Genomic DNA, 15,928 nt, shown 5'->3' with positions numbered 1-15,928 from the left:
CCTACCTACATATAGCCTTGTTATTGTTATGCAATTCTACTGTGTTACTTTTAATTTTTTACTTAATTTAAATGTAATAAATATTTTCTTAACTATTTCTTGAACTGCACTATTGGTTAAGGGCTGTAAGTAAGGTCTACGTTGTATTCAGCGCATGTGACAAATAATATTAGATTTGATGCATGTCAAATTTGTACTTAGTATTAATTACTATGGCATACAATTACAATAATACTAAGTATTTATTTTAGGATTCTAGGGCTTTATGTGATTAATATGAAATTGATTGTAAAGGCCTTACTCTTCAGCTGGCTCTGGGTTGAGATGGTAGCTGATTGGTCAGCTAGAATATACCCAGAGGGTGGAGTCAGGACGTTCTTTTTGCTCTTCAGGAAGAAGTCCACTGTGTCCAACTGGTGGTTCTTTAGACCAGCCTACAAATACAAGACAAAGGCATGTGTCGTTCAGTACGTACTGTTGTGAAATTAAGCAAACCATTTAGCCAACTGAACGGGCCCCAGGCCTCCTACCTGCAAGGCGTGAATGGGGATGGCGCAGCGGCCCCATTCATTAAGGTGGCACAGAGAGTCCACTGTGCCAGCACTGCCAAATACCATTAGTCTGTTGAGCAGCTCCTCCTGTGACACAGCAAACAGCACCAGGGACAGGCCTGACGCTGCAACACACAAGAGCTACACTCAACATCCATACACACATGAATAATGAAAACATACAGTGCCAAACATACAGTACAGTGAAAGTCTACTCACAATTTTTACAGAAGAAAAGTGTGCAAGTGGTATCTAAAAAAGTATTGCATTTGATTTTTTTCTTACCGATCTACACAACCTAATCCACATTTTGAAAGTGAAAGAATATTATAGAATATTTCCCAAATTAATAAAAAAGACAAAAAAAATGGTATAATAATAATGATTGCATATGTCTTCACAACCCAGAGGTAATACTTGGTAGAAGCACTTTTGGCAGCCATTACAGCTGTGAATCAGATTACAGCTTAGAATAAGATTCAACCAACTTTGCACAACTCTAAGGGCAACCTACAGTGGGGTCTAAAATTACTGACACCCTTGATAAAGATGAGCAAAAATTACTGTATAAAATAAATAAATATACTGAGCTATATTTTACGCACACAAAACATTTGGAAATTATATTATTTTATTTTAGCAGTAAAACAATTGCTCAGAGAAAGAGATTTTAGTTTAACAATACCTCACCTAGCGAGGAGAAAGGCACTGAGCCTTACTCTCCCTTGTTTTATGAGTTGGAGAACTCATGTGGAACGATCTTAGACGATTCCTCTATACAGAATCCTTCCAGATCATTGATATCCTTAGTCAGCGCTTATGGACTGATCTTTTTCATTCAAACTGCAGGTTTTCAAATCCGGAGACTGAGATGGCCATTGCAAAATGTTGATTTTCTAATCATTTATAACTAATCATTTATTTGTGGATTTTGATGTATGCTTGGGGTTATTGTCTTGCTAGAAGATCCATTTACGGCCAAGTTTCAGCCTCCTGGCAGAGGAGGTAACCAGGTTTTTGGCTAAAATCTCCTGGTACTGACTGGGAAAAAGTTTATGATGCCGTTGACCTTAACAATAGCCCCAGGACCTGTGGAAGCAAAATAGCCCCATAACATCAAAGATCCACCATCAAAATGGTTACTGCAGGATTCCGACAAAAAACCTGCAGCAACCTGTAAACTGTGTACTCGCGCGCTGCCATAGCCCAAGGTTCAATCCCACAGAAAACTGGGAGCAGTTACATCCAATCAATCCAATTTCACAAAAGGTATGTGGGGGAACCCCAACTCGCTGCAGCACAGATATCACCAATCTTCATGCCCATGAACAATGCCCAAGAAGCCGCCACACTCCAACAAGACAGACGCTGCTTAGAAAGAACCCTATCCCGAGCTGGATTAGCGAAACAGACAAAAAAGCTGGTCACAATATCCTTGTTCCTATCCATATAGGCCATGCTGCCTTCGTGGTTCACCGGAAACAAATGGTGGGGGTGAGAAACAGACTGCTCAAAAGCCAGCGACCCCCCCTCATAGGCATAACCTTGAGAACAACTGGATTAGGATGTAGTTTCACTTTGGAGTTGCCAGGTGCAAACTTAAAACAGGAAGTGCGTGGAGATGCCCAACGTATTTTGCCGACACCATGAGCAGTGCAAATTTCTAGGAAAGGAACTTCAGGTCCACAGACTCAATGTGGAAAAAGAAAGGCTCCGCCCAAAAAGCTATTGCAAGAACATCAAAATGTCAACCAAAGAGCTCTGAAAAGGAGAGACTGCCTCAACCTACGGGTCCCGGCCAACAGGTGGATGATCTCCAGGAACCAGGGTTGTCATTTTTGTTTTCATATCCACCACTCTTGAAAACCGTGTCTGGACTTGAGGAAGGAACTGCGCGTTCTGATTCCCTGCCCAAGGAACCTCTGAGCTAGGACTAGCCCCCTTGTTATACTCTGTAATAAAGAAACTCGCCACTAAATCAGCAAGATCTTTAAACTGGGTTAAGTAACGGTTCACCGCTGCAGGGACAGGAAATACCTTTCCCAAATCTGGAGGAACTCTGCTGCAGGGGAGAAAAACGCCATCAAAGGCGCATTCACCACCAATGGTTCACTCTCCCCCGCCGAATCCAAAGCAAGGGCTTCAGGCTGCCCCGGACTGATGTCAGCCAATTCACACACTGAAAACCCTCCAGAGCCAATCATGGATAGTAAACTCAGCAAAAAAAGAAACATCCCTTTTTCAGGACCCTGTCTTTCAAAGATAATTCGTAAAAATCCAAATAACTTCACAGATCTTCATTGTAAATGTTTAAACACTGTTTACCATGCTTCACTGAACCATAAACAATTAATGAACATGCACCTGTTGAACAGTCATTAAGACACAAACAGCTTACAGACGGTAGGCAATTAAGGTCACAGTAATGACAACTTAGGACACTAAAGAGGCCTTTCTACTGACACTGAAAAACACCAAAAGAAAGATGCCCAGGGTCCCTGCTCAACTGCGTGAACGTGCCTTAGGAATGCTGTAAGGAGACATGAGGACTGCAGATGTGGCCAGGGCAATAAATCTCAATGTCCGTACTGTGAGCAACCGAAGACAGCACTACAGGGAGAAAGGACGGACAGCTGATCGTCCTCGCAGTGGCAGACCACGTATAACAACACTTGCAGAAGATCGGTACATCCGAACATCCCACCTGCGTGACAGGTACAGGATGGCAACAACAACTGCCCGAGTTACACCAGGAACACACAATCCCTCCATCAGTGCTCAGACTGTCCGCAATAGGCTGAGATAGGATGGACTGAGGGCTTGTAAGCCTGTTGTAAGGCAGGTCCTCAACAGACATCACCGGCAACAACGTCGCCTATGGGCACAAACCCACCGTCACTGGACCAGACAGAACTGGCAAAAAGTGCTCTTCACTGACGAGTTGTGGTTTTGTCTCACCAGGGGTGATGGTCAGATTCGTGTTTATCGTCGAAGGAATGAGCGTTACACCGAGGCCTGTACTCTGGAGCGGGATCGATTTGGAGGTGGAGGGTCCGTCATGGTCTGGGGAGGTGTGTCACAGCATCATCGGACTGAGCTTGTTGTCGTTGCAGGTAAACTCAACGCTGTGCGTTACAGGGAAGACATCCTCCTCCCTCATGTGGTACCCTTCCTGCAGGCGCATCCTGAAATGACCATGGTTTCATCAACTGTGCACCCGTATCATCTGCATGTCTGTCATTTGCCATTATACACCAGTGCCTGTGGAGCTATTTTAAGACATCAGACATGACAATAATACATGCAAATAGCTAAATAGTTAACTAGCGAGACAGCCAATTCAAAACATAGTGTAGTTTGGCTGGTAATCTTGCTAGTTTGTTGTATGTCATTATTTTATCTTCTGCGCAAATGTCTCTTTTGCTCCTTTGGCAGCAACCCAATGCCACATGCAGGTGATGCACACAACATTCATTTTCCAGGATTTTAATTCTGACAAAAAATGTGCTATAAATGGGCTCACTGACTAGCAATGAATATCAACAAATGTGTACAGTCCACTACGCACGCTTTGATCACGAAAACATATTCTTCTGACTGCATGATTGAATCACCGCTCGTCACGGTCAATGCAGGCCTACAATATTATAGTCCAATGCGCTCTGCAGAAATTTGGAGGACAGTGTGCAACACATTGCGTGGTTGTAAGATGTATTTTTTTACTTGTCCAATCTAACTTTAATCTATTTTCTTCTTGTCTGACCCATGGTTTTCTTGTCTGACCCATCTGTCTTCTTGTCTGACCCATGGTTTTATACTTGTCCTGGCAAGCGGATAGTACCTTATACTGATCGACAAACTGAAAAGTGACCTTTTTTTTCGTCAACATTGATCTAGCTCAGTAAATTTGGTTGGGAATCATTGATGGACAGCAATATTCAAACCTTGTCTCTGATTTTCAAGCAGATTTGAGTCATGGCTGAGACTGGACCACTCAGGAACACTAAACACCTCTCATATGTGTGCAGTAGCAGACTCACTCTTCAGAAGCAGGCTGAGCTGCTCCTCTGCGGTACGCTGGATAGGCACGGTGGGCGAGGTGGGCCGGTGGTAGGTAACACTCTGGGACTGCAGATCCCAGAAGGCCACAGTTGTCTCGCTGTTACCAGGGGAGCCAAAGGTCAACACAGTGGAGAATTCAGAGACAGAGAGCAGCACTGGGGCAGTTGTGTCGGGCACAGAGAACTGCATGGTGGCTCCCCCTGATGGGACTCTGCTCTGGGAGAGCTTGGCAGCGATAGCTGCCCGCCCACACTCGATGTGGGGGAAATCCTTAAACCAAGGAGCCCCCAGAGTCTGAGGAGAAGAGGGAGGGGTAGCCTTGGCCTTGTTGTACAGAGAAGTCAGCCTAGCTTCCCAGGACCTGGAGATAACGGGAAGGGGGAGAGAGGAAAACAAATAATTATTTACCTCATTTAACTTTCAGGGGATTAAAGATAAAAACAAAAAATGGTATACAATACACTCCCCTTTAACTAAAATGCAATGTACAACACTGACAAAGAATTCTATTCTGTTCTATTCTATGCTCTTCCTCTTACCGGTCAGTGCTGAAGGAGGTGCCCAGCACAGTGTGGCTGTAGATGGAGCTGGAGAGGCTGTCCTCGTCACAGGGACCCTGGGGCCTGAGGGGAGGGCGACTGGGGACCACTCGACACATCAGATGCTCTGGGTACATCCTACCAGGACAACAGGAAAAAGCCACAACAACTTCTGTCAATTAAAGGAAGAAGGGGCTCATCGGAAACCCTTCTCAATTTGCCTTCCCTTAATGGCTCGTGTCCTCTCTCCTCGCCTCCTAAAAACACATTGAAGGAAAAGGTACCAAGGGCGGAACCAAGCATGTTCTCCTTGAATGCCTTTTGGGAAAGAGGCAAAGAAAAAGGAAGCAAGGAATCAAGAAAAAAACAATTGTGAGACATCCAGGTGGACTGAACAGATTGAATCACAAGTAAACCTTCTTGGCGAGTCCCAGTGATAGTTCTTCCCTGTTTACTGCTGAAATACCTGAAGTAGTGGTTGAGGTCGACAGCAAAGGCAGTGTTAGACTGAGTGGCAGCAACAGCAGTACCCAGGTCAGGAGACACCTGGAGGAGACAGAAGGAGTCCAGGTAGGGGGCCAGCTCATCTTCCCCCAGCCCAGCAGTGTGGTACGAGGGCAGGTCTACACTGGCCAGCTTCCTCCCCTCAGCACTGTCAAACACATCTGGAGCACTGTGTTAAAGATAGAGCAGTATACTGAATGACAATCAGGATCAGAGTAGGATCCTACTACTTAGTTGTGAGAGATGCCTGTAGACTCCTATGGCAGTTATGGCTAGACACCATAGAAGTCTACACAGCCCTGTGTCTCAGGGCTAACTACTACACATTAAAATGCTAAGGATACATATGACTCCAGCTGTGGTCAACACAAAGAGTATGCCTCTGCAGAGCTGGTAGTCAGTGCATGTGTCCAGGGGGGCCTTTGGGGGCAGAACGATGCTGCAGCAGGACAGGGTCTCCGGTTCAGCCCCCTGCTGCCACTGCAGCTGTACCACAACACTGGAGTTGAGCAGGAGAAAGCTTCTGGCATCCACAAAGGACAGCAGCCTCAAGGACACCACCTCAGCCACACCTGCAGAATCAAAATGCAAGCAGTGCAGTTTAGTATAGGTTACGAATTCATATGGATAGATTAAAGTTGGAATTTATGTAAAATAACACTCAAAGCTATGAAAATAACAATGAGTATAACTTCAGGCACAACTGCTAATTCAGTGTACCCTAATGTGGTCTCGAAGACAAATATAATCCACTACCTTCAATCTGAATTAAATTGATAATGATAAAGACATTGGTGTCACGTACTCTGGGCTTTCTCCTTGACCAGCTGCAGTAGCTTCTCTGCTGTGAACTCAGAGGCAGAGACAAGAGGGCCAGAGGTAGGGCCCTCTGCTTCCAGTTCATACAGTGTCAACTCACACTCAGAGCTCACAGCCAGAAGTCTAGGGTTGCCACGGGCTCCATTGTAAACTGTCACCTCCTCCCAGGCAAAGCTACAGACAACGAGGAATTCATTCAATTAGAGAACTTTTTGAAGATATAGCACGCACCCACGCACAGACAGACAGACAGAGACAGACAGACAGACAGACAGAGACAGACAGACAGACAGACAGACAAGAGATGTGTGAACCAATCCCATCATCAATGTGGAAACAAATGCATATGGCAGTTTACATTTCTTTTAGCTCACTTTACTCACTCTGTATATGTGCCATCCACCGTTCTCCCCGGTGCCTTGCTCTCTGAAATGTCGCCGACTGTCAGCCCCCCAGCACCACTCAAGCAACAGAGCAAGGAGCAGCCTTGGGCCATTTTAGCTTTTGCTGTGTCCACAACATTTTCACAGAGGTTGCTCTCCGGGATGAGAGCGACTTCTAATGCACAGTTATCTCGAGTTTCAGATCTGTGCAACATATTTATCATAATCATGTCGAATTTGATGCAGATGCCTTACAACTGATACGATCTCATATGTAATTTATCTATTTGCAGTTGCATATAGTCAGCTGTCGACTTGTCGTCAAATGAGAGAACAATTAAAACAGAATTTGGACATTATCGTTTTCTTTTCGTGGACGTGTGTTCCTCTTTCACGTAAACATTCTTACCTACATCCTGACACAAATCACATGACATGGGTTCTCTGTATCAGCTGATTAACTATTGCCCAATAGGAAAACGAAAAAAATATATACATAAAAGACAGTAATAATCAAGCAAGGATAGCGCTCATATATTTTTTCCCGAGGCATTACAAGGAATCCTGTCGATGAATGCTCCTTGCTCACAGCCACCTGAGCCTGTGTGGCGGTGTGCTTTGAACTGTGACTGAAGTAGTGTGATGGTTGTTTAATTTGTTTTTTATATGTCTGCAATGGAATATATGTAGTCTTCCATAAAACTTAAAAGAAAAGCAGAAGCAAGGATAGCATCACTGTTGAAACCTTGATATTTTACACCACAAATTGCCGTTTAAAGGCAATATATTGAAAATATTGATAAATTAATGAATAAACCAAATAATAATTCCTAAATGATTATGCATGCTGAGCAGAAGACCGAACTTGTATACATCTTGCAGCGTTTGCTTTCGCCTGAATCTGAAGGAGGAAGTAAACAGCCAGCACAGGCTTTCGTTTTGCTTCCCACTAGATAACACAGCCACAAAGAACATGTTTGCTAACGTAAAAATGTATGAAAACAAACATGTACTTTTTGCGATTCATTTAAGGTTAGGGTTATGTATGGTTAAGCATTGTGGTTAAGGTTAGCGTTATGTTTAAAATTAAGATAGCGTTGTTTTTTAAATGGGCGGGGTTTATAACTTTGTTACTGTGTTAACTAGTGACGACTTTTTGTTTGTCACAACCTACGCAGATGTCAAAGCTTAAGTCTTCTTATAAAAACCGCGTTGATGAGCCAATCCATATGCTAGTATGTTTTATTAAACGGTGAACATACTGTCTAGTTTAGCGGAGCGTGAAAACACTGATGTCAAAGTCTCTCTGAAAGCTCGAGTATATGAAAATTTCAAATAGTGTCTGGCTTTGTCTCACTTAGTTACATTGAGTCACAAAGTATTGCAGTTCATCGGATTGCCAGACAACACGAATGCACCAAGGACACAAAATATGGAAGAGAAAGCATTAGAAGTATACGGTAAATTGGTTTATTTGCATCTTGATACAGCTAGTTCGAGAGCTAGTTCGCTAACGTTATAGACAGGTTTTCTAGGCTGCGTGCTAGTATTTTTTTATTCATTCGATTTAACCTTTTATTTAACTAGGCCAGTTATGGTTATCTAGCCTGGTCCCAGAACAGTTTGTGTGTTGACAAGTCTGGTCGTTGTTTTTTATTTTATTTTTTTATTTAAACTTTATTTAACCAGGTAGGCAAGTTGAGAACAAGTTCTCATTTACAATTGAGACCTGGCCAAGATAAAGCAAAGCAGTTCGACACATACAACAACACAGAGTTACACATGGCGTAAAACAAACATAGTCAATAATACAGTAGAAAAATAAATCTATATACAATGTGAGCAAATGGGGTGAGATTATGGAGGCAAAGGCAAAAAAGGCCATGGTGGCGAAGTAAATACAATATAGCAAGTAAAACACTGGAATGGTAGATTTGCAGTGGAAGAATGTGCAAGGTAGTAATATAAATAATGGGGTGCAAAGGAGCTAAATAAATAAATACAGTAGGGGGAGAGGTAGTTGTTTGGGCTAAATTATAGATGGGCTATGTACAGGTGCAGTGAGCTGATCTGACAGTTGGTGCTTAAAGCTAGAGAGCAGCAGAGAACTGGAAGGCGAGGCGGCCAAAGAAATAATTGGTTTTGGGGGTGACCAGAGAGATATACCTGATGGAGTGCGTGCTATAGGTGGGTGATGCGATGGTGACCAGTGAGCTGAGATAAGGGGGGACTTTACCTAGCAGGGTCTTGTAGATGACATGGAGTCAGTGGGTTTGGCGACGAGTATGAAGCGAGGGCCAGCCAACAGAGTACAGGTCACAATGGTTGTAACGCCTAAGTGACCAACGGAGAGACCGCACTAAAAGATCTGAGATTGTTTTACAATTTCTTATTTTCTCTATGATAATGAAACATTTGGAAACTGCTAATTTCAACTGATAGCTAGCTAGTTGTCAGTATAACCAGCTGAAATAGTTAACATTTCTAAGTGATGTGCTTGTTCACCACCTCAACCCCAATTTCTTTCCCCAGATGTCATACGCACTATTCGAGACCCAGAGAAACCTAACACGTTGGAGGAATTGGATGTCGTGTCAGAAGAATGTGTTGAAGTCCAAGAGCTTGGAGAGGACGAGTATCTCATAATTATCAAGTTCTCCCCAACTGTCCCACACTGCTCTCTGGCAACACTAATCGGTGTGTCTCTGTTTCAACTGATAAGAAACAACTGTTCATAACTGACATGAACAGAAATAGATATTTAGCCTCTTGCATCCATACTGATACAATGTTTTATGTGACAACACTACAGTGGCAGTCTCATAGTCTTGTCGCAGATCTGTTTGTGCTGTTGACATCTCCATTGCTTCCATTGCTGTTGCTGTCAAGCCTAACATAACGAGTGACAAGGAGTTGGCATGATAGCATAAACAGACTGACACTCAGGCTACCGTTCTTATAGAGCTACAACTATTTCTACTACATTCTTGTCTACCTTAAAGTTGGCAGCACAGGCAGAGAATGTAAGAGTCTGTGAGGCCCCTTTTCCTATCCTTTTAATAAATAGGGATACGATAAAGTGCCATGCAATGTCTTTGAAGCTATAGTGGCATCGGTGGCCATTGACCGATAACTGGAGCACAAGCAGGCACCTCTCCAACCTCTCCAACCATACTCTGGCGTATTAGTGCACTCAGACTGGCATGACTGAAATGCAACAGACTTTGCATTTTATACTTCCACTAGTTTCAGTTTCTACTTCCACAAGGTTGTCAAGTAACTCGACATAGGTGGTCTGACTTAATGTAGCATTGATCTACTTTGATCTACTTTGTCTAGACCTACTGAGTGTAAGAAACATTAGGAACACCTGCTCATTCCATGACAGACCGACCAGGTCATTCTAGGTGAAAGCTATGATCCATTATTGATGCCACTTGTTAAATCCACTTCAATCAGTGTAGATGAAGGGGAGGAGACAGGTAAAGTAAGGAATTGCAAGCCTGGAGATAATTGAGACGTGGCTTGTATATGTATGAATTGGCAACACAAAATATTTAAGTACCTTTTGAGCGGGGTATGGTAGTATGTACCATGCGCACTGATTTGTGTGTCAAGAACTGCAACGCCGCTGGGTTTCTCACAACAGTTTCCCATGTGTCAAGAATGGTACTCCACCCAAAGAACATCCAGCCAACCGCTTTCAACACCTTGTAGAGTCCATGCCCTGGCGAATTGAGGCTGTTCTGTGGGGAAAAGGGTGTGAAATTCAATATTAGGAAGGTGTTCCTAATGTTTTTAACACTCAGTGAATGTTCCCAATCATTCTCTGAAGGGGACAAATGTTAAATGGCAGTCTCATGAGAAACCCCCGCTTTTCACTCTCTTTGTAACATGACCTTCCCACAGGGTCAATTAACTCTTCTATGGATATATATATATATATATATTTTTTTAATCTGTTTCCCCTATATGTGTTCAGCAGCGGGTATAATAAATATAATATAGATGTATACCCCCCCTAACTCTGCCACCGCTGCTTAAAAGAAACCCTTGGGGAAACACAGAAATTGCCTACTTCAGACATCAATGTAAGTTATTCTGTAACGTGTGTTTCAGGCCTGTGCTTACAAGTTAAACTGCAAAGATGCTTGCCGTTTAAACACAAGGTAAGCAGCGAGGGGATTACACCCATCAGAGGAAAAGTGTTATCATACAACTAATCCCTAAATCAATGTTGATGCACAAAATGTTAGTCTGTTTAGTAAGGACACGTTCTCTCATCCAGTGATTTATCATTACGAAAAGTCCTATTTTTCCAAACCTTTGATGCATAGCGCTTTGTCTTATTTCCAAGGGTAGTCTCTGAAGCCAATGATTTAAATGGAAAACAGTGTTGTAAAATCTTCTCCCCTTTTGTGCTGCCTTGGTTTATAATGCGGTGCCTCTGGAACAAAGGGGCTCCTATGAAAATGCAGTGTGGTTGTTTTCTGGCTCTGGTTGTATCTCTGGTGCGCGAACCTCCAACCCTTCTCCCTGATTAGACCTGTCTGTGGGAACACACACTTAGTTTTTCCAACTTCATGCAGATGAATTGCTTATTTATTGTTATTAAAAAAAGTGGAAATGTATCTGTTCTTGTTCAACAGTTGGACATTTTCATTTCTGAGGGAACCCATTCTACTGAGGAAGATAGTAAGTGTTATTACTTACAACACCACCTTAACCATATCTCCAGAAAATGTATTTTGAATAAAAGAGAAATGTCAGACATTGGATATATTTTGTATTTACACACGAAAAGCCCGACTAGAATTTGTCTTATGAAACCAGTAATTCTGTGAACTCCTATTGGTAATATTTTACAGACCATCAGGCTTTAGCTCAGCGGGAATAACATTACTTGTGGTGCTCAGACAATCCAGGTTCAAACCCATTTGGTCCCATTTATGCAGTTGGACAATAGAAGGAAACCTATTGTGATTTTATCCATTTCCCTCCAGTTAACAAACAGATCAACGACAAGGAGAGAGTAGCAGCTGCTATGGAGAACCCCAACCTGCGGGACATTGTGGAGCAGTGTGTTACTGAACCTGATGACTGAGCCAAGGGACTGACATCTCAGGGACTTTAGACCAAGGTATTCAATAGGCACCAAATGGAAGAAAATGGACTGAATGAAACAGGGGGGTACTAGCTGAAGTTGTCCATTTAGAAATGCTAGTTTTCGCTTTCCATTGTAAAACATTTTGTTACTGTGTACCCTAATGAATGCGACCCAGCCATCAACTTAAAATCGTAGCCATCGTGGAATGTGTTTTTTTTTTATATATATATAAGTGCCTGGAGGATATGTCGGAGATCGGTTCCAGATCGGGACTGTTCAAATTTCTTAAATCCTTTTGTGAATAACCACCATGGTAAAAAAGTCCAAATCAGTAACAGAATTCCAACTTCAAGTTTATTGTCATCATGAAAGAATCACTAAGGGATAAGATGAAGAGTTGCAGGAAAATGTGAGAACTTCCCAGTTAGTTTTTAGACTTCTGAGCAACGTCCCTCGAACAATCGCCACAGAATGGACAGCAGTGTATATGGCTTTGTCTTGTTTGATCTTTTTCTAACATCATGATTGAAATAGGAAATAAAACATGTTCCTAAAAAGCTGATTTTTGTTTTGAGGTGAATTTGTATTTTCTATATCTTTTCTGCTGGGGTTATTTTTCACCTGAAATGGCTAAATGCATCATTATTCTGCTGAAGGGGGCGGAGTTAGCTTTAGAGTTCTGTCTTACTATCTAGGTCTGTACCCAAACAGTTCAAGCTTCTACTTTTAAAAATCCACCTATCCAGAAATTAGTTTCTCACTGTTGCTGCTTGTTATAGCCCCCAGCTGTCCCTGGACACCATATGTAAATTGATTGCCCCCCGTCTATCTTCAGATTTCGTACTGTTAGGTGACCTAAACTGGGATATGCTTAACACCCCGGCTGTCCTACAATCTAAGCTAGATGCCCTCAATCTCACGCAAATTATCACGGAACCTAGCAGGTAAAAACCCTACATCCGTAAACACAGGCACCATCATAGATATCATCCTGACCAACGTGCCCTTCAAAAACACCTTTGCTGTCTTCAACCAGGATCTCAGCAATCATTGCTTGCGTCCGTAATGGGTCTGCGGTCAAACGACCACCCCTCACCACTGTCAAACGCTCCCTAAAATACTTCAGCGAGCAGGCCTTTCTAATTGACATGCCCCGGGTATCCTGGAAGGGTATTGACCTAGTCCCGTCAGTAGAGGATGCCTGGTTGTTCTTTAAAAGTGCCTTCCTCACCATCTTAATAAGCATGCCCCTTTCAAAAAATGTAGAACTAAGAACAGATAGCCCCTTGTTCTCTCGTGACTTGACTGCCCTTGACCCCCCCCCACTTCTCCTTCACCCGAATCCAGGCAGCTGATGTTCTGAAAGCGTTGCAAAATCTGAATCCCTACAAATCAGCTGGGCTAGACAATCTGGACCCTCTCTTTCTAAAATGATCTGCCGCAATTGTTGCCACTCTTATTACTAGCCTGTTCAACCTCTTTCGTATAGTCTGAGATCCCTAAAGATTGGAAAGCTGCCACGGTCATAACCAGTGGCCATAACCAGTGGTCTAGAGTGTTTCAATCCAGGTCCTGGGGACCCAAAGGGTGCACAATTGTTTTTGCCCTAGCACTACACAGCTGATTAAAATGATAAACTCATCAAAAGGCTTTGATTTGAATCAGGTGTGCACCCCTTTGGGTCCCCCGGACCAGGATTGAGAACCACTGCTCTAGCCCCAAACTGTTACAGACCTATATCCGCCCTGCCTTTCTAAAATCTTCAAAAGCGAAGTTAACAAACAGATCACCGGCCATTTTGAATCCCACCGTACCTTTTCCGCAATGTAATCTGGTTTCCGAGCTGGTCATGGGTGCATTTCAGCCACGCTCAAGGTCCTAAATGATATCATAAACTCCATCGATAAGACCGTACTGTGCAGCCGTATTCATCGCTCTGGCCAAGGCTTTCGACTCTGTCAATCACAACATTCTTATCGGCAGACTCAATAGCCTTGGTTTCTCAAACGACTGCCTCGCCTGGTTCACCAACTACTTCTCAGACAGAGTTCAATGTGTCAAATTGGAGGGCCTGTTGTCCAGACCTCTGGCAGTCTCTATGGGAGTCCCACAGCGTTCAATTCCCGGGCCGATTCTCTTCTCTGTATATATTAATGATGTCGCTCTTGCTGCTGGTGATTCTCTGATCCACCTCTATGCAGACGACACCATTCTGTATATATCTGACCCTTCTTTGGACACTGTTAACAAACCTCCAAACGTGCTTCAATTCCATACAACACTCCTTCCGTGGCCTCCAACTGCTCTTAAATACTAGTAAAACTAAATGTATGCTCTTTAACTGATCGCTGCCCGCTTGACTAACATCACTACTCTGGACGGTTCTGACTTAGAATATGTGGACAACTGCAAATACCTAGGTGTCTGGTTAGACTGTAAACTCTCCTTCCAGACTCACATTAAACATCTCCAATCCAAAATTATCTATAATCAGTTTCCTATTTCTCAAAGCATCCTTCACTCATGCTGCCAAACATACCCTCGTAAAACTGACTATCCTACCGGCGATGTAATTTACAAAATAGCCTCCAACACTCTACTCAGCAAATTGGATGCAGTCTATCACAGTGCCATTCGTTTTGTCACCAAAGCCCCATATACTACCCACCACTGCGACCTGTATGCTCTCGTTGGCTGGCCCTCTTGCCAAACCCGCTGGCTCCAGGTCATCTAAGTCTTTGCTATTTATAGCTCTGCCTTATCTCAGCTCACTGGTCACCATAGCAACACCCACCCGTAGGACTCGCTCCAGCATGTATATTGCACTGGTCATCCCCAAAGCCAACACTTTTGGCCGCCTTTCCTTCCAGTTCTCTGCTGTCAATGACTGGAACAAATTGCAAGAGTCACTGATGCTGGAGACTCATATCTCCCTCACCAACTATAAGCATCAGCTGTCAGAGCAGCTTACCAATCACTGAACCTGTACACAGCCCATCTGTAAATAGCCCACCCAATTACCTCATCCCGTATTGTTTTTGCCCTTTTGCACCCCAGTATCCCTACTTGCACATCTCACTCCAGTGTTAATGCTAAACTGTAATTATTTTGCCACTATGGCCTATTTATTGCCTAACCTCCTGACTCTTCCTATATCTGCACACACTGTATATAGATTTTTCTATTGTTATTGACTGTACGTTTGTTTATCCCATGTGTAACTGTTGTTTTTGTCACATTGCTTTGCTTTATCTTGGCCAGGTTGCAGTTGTAATTGAGAACTTGTTCTCAACTGGCCTACCTGGTGAAATAAATAAACATTCACCACGCAAAAAGTATAATGCGTCTCTTGGCCACATAGAAAGTCAGTGTAATTTTGCTGGGAAATGATTTTAACGTGTTTTTCCTGCCTATGGTATAAATGGGCTCACTGGACAACAATGCTCTATTAACAGTTACATAGAGGGATATATAAAAATGTAGTGCAGGTAACGTTTCAAAAGTTGTCCCTTCTGTATTGAAGGTACCATTCCAGTGGAGGGCACTGTTGATCTAATCACTGTACTTTATCTGGGAGTGAAGCTTAAACTGGACATAGTAGGATAGCAGGTGTGAAACTTCACATGTAAGACATTTTTAATAGGAAATGATTTTGAATCATACACATTTCCCTCGCCATGACACTACACAATGACAAACATTTGAGAGGTAGCCTGATCCACCATTCTGATCACTGCGCTCTCGTTTCATGCGAATCAGAACGTAAGCTCTCGAACAGCATGGTCGAAAAAGGTTAGTTGAGTCACTGAAGTGGGACAATAGTCAAACCTCAATTAGCAATAGTCTTGTCTGTTTTTCTGCCATGTCCACCAATATGAAAGAGAATATCCAATGCAGGTGAACCATGATATACACTGAGTGTACAAAACATTAGAAACACCTGCACTTTCACATGACCGGCTG

General features: G+C 43.1%; 2 protein-coding genes across 4 annotated transcripts in view; one reads left to right on the top strand and one right to left on the bottom strand.

Annotated features, from left to right (window-relative positions):
* spg11 (SPG11 vesicle trafficking associated, spatacsin) overlaps positions 1-7,307 on the bottom strand; it is a 91,969-nt gene extending 84,662 nt beyond the window's left edge. For all 3 annotated transcript variants that reach the window (XM_021565598.2, XM_021565615.2, XM_021565607.2), the window contains exons 1-8: positions 6,859-7,307; positions 6,462-6,649; positions 6,001-6,228; positions 5,619-5,817; positions 5,153-5,290; positions 4,592-4,974; positions 531-676; positions 302-434 (exon numbers count right to left, since the gene is read on the bottom strand). In XM_021565598.2, the coding sequence (XP_021421273.2) occupies positions 302-434; positions 531-676; positions 4,592-4,974; positions 5,153-5,290; positions 5,619-5,817; positions 6,001-6,228; positions 6,462-6,649; positions 6,859-7,088 (1,645 nt within the window). In that variant the 5' untranslated portion in view covers positions 7,089-7,307. The remainder of the gene's footprint in view (positions 1-301; positions 435-530; positions 677-4,591; positions 4,975-5,152; positions 5,291-5,618; positions 5,818-6,000; positions 6,229-6,461; positions 6,650-6,858) is intronic.
* A 667-nt stretch (positions 7,308-7,974) lies between these two features.
* On the top strand, positions 7,975-12,527 carry ciao2a (cytosolic iron-sulfur assembly component 2A). Its single transcript, XM_021565587.2, has 5 exons — positions 7,975-8,318; positions 9,391-9,555; positions 10,978-11,027; positions 11,508-11,553; positions 11,862-12,527. Exons 1-5 carry the CDS (start codon positions 8,291-8,293, stop codon positions 11,960-11,962), a joined length of 390 nt encoding a protein of 129 aa, XP_021421262.1. The 5' UTR covers positions 7,975-8,290; the 3' UTR covers positions 11,963-12,527.
* Positions 12,528-15,928: the final 3,401 nt, after the last annotated feature.

Source organism: Oncorhynchus mykiss, chromosome 2 (genome assembly GCF_013265735.2).
Source record: "Oncorhynchus mykiss isolate Arlee chromosome 2, USDA_OmykA_1.1, whole genome shotgun sequence".
In the NCBI taxonomy this organism is placed as follows: Eukaryota; Metazoa; Chordata; class Actinopteri; order Salmoniformes; family Salmonidae; genus Oncorhynchus; species Oncorhynchus mykiss.
The sequence above is the reverse complement of the archived record's forward strand: the minus strand, read 5'-3'. Positions and strand labels throughout refer to the sequence as shown.

Coding starts and splice junctions, on each gene's coding strand:
- ciao2a (XM_021565587.2), top strand. CDS start 8,291: ATGGAAGAGAAAGCATTAGAAGTATACG. Junction 8,319..9,390: donor GAAAGCATTAGAAGTATACG/GTAAATTGGTTT, acceptor TTCTTTCCCCAG/ATGTCATACGCACTATTCGA. Junction 9,556..10,977: donor CTCTCTGGCAACACTAATCG/GTGTGTCTCTGT, acceptor CGTGTGTTTCAG/GCCTGTGCTTACAAGTTAAA.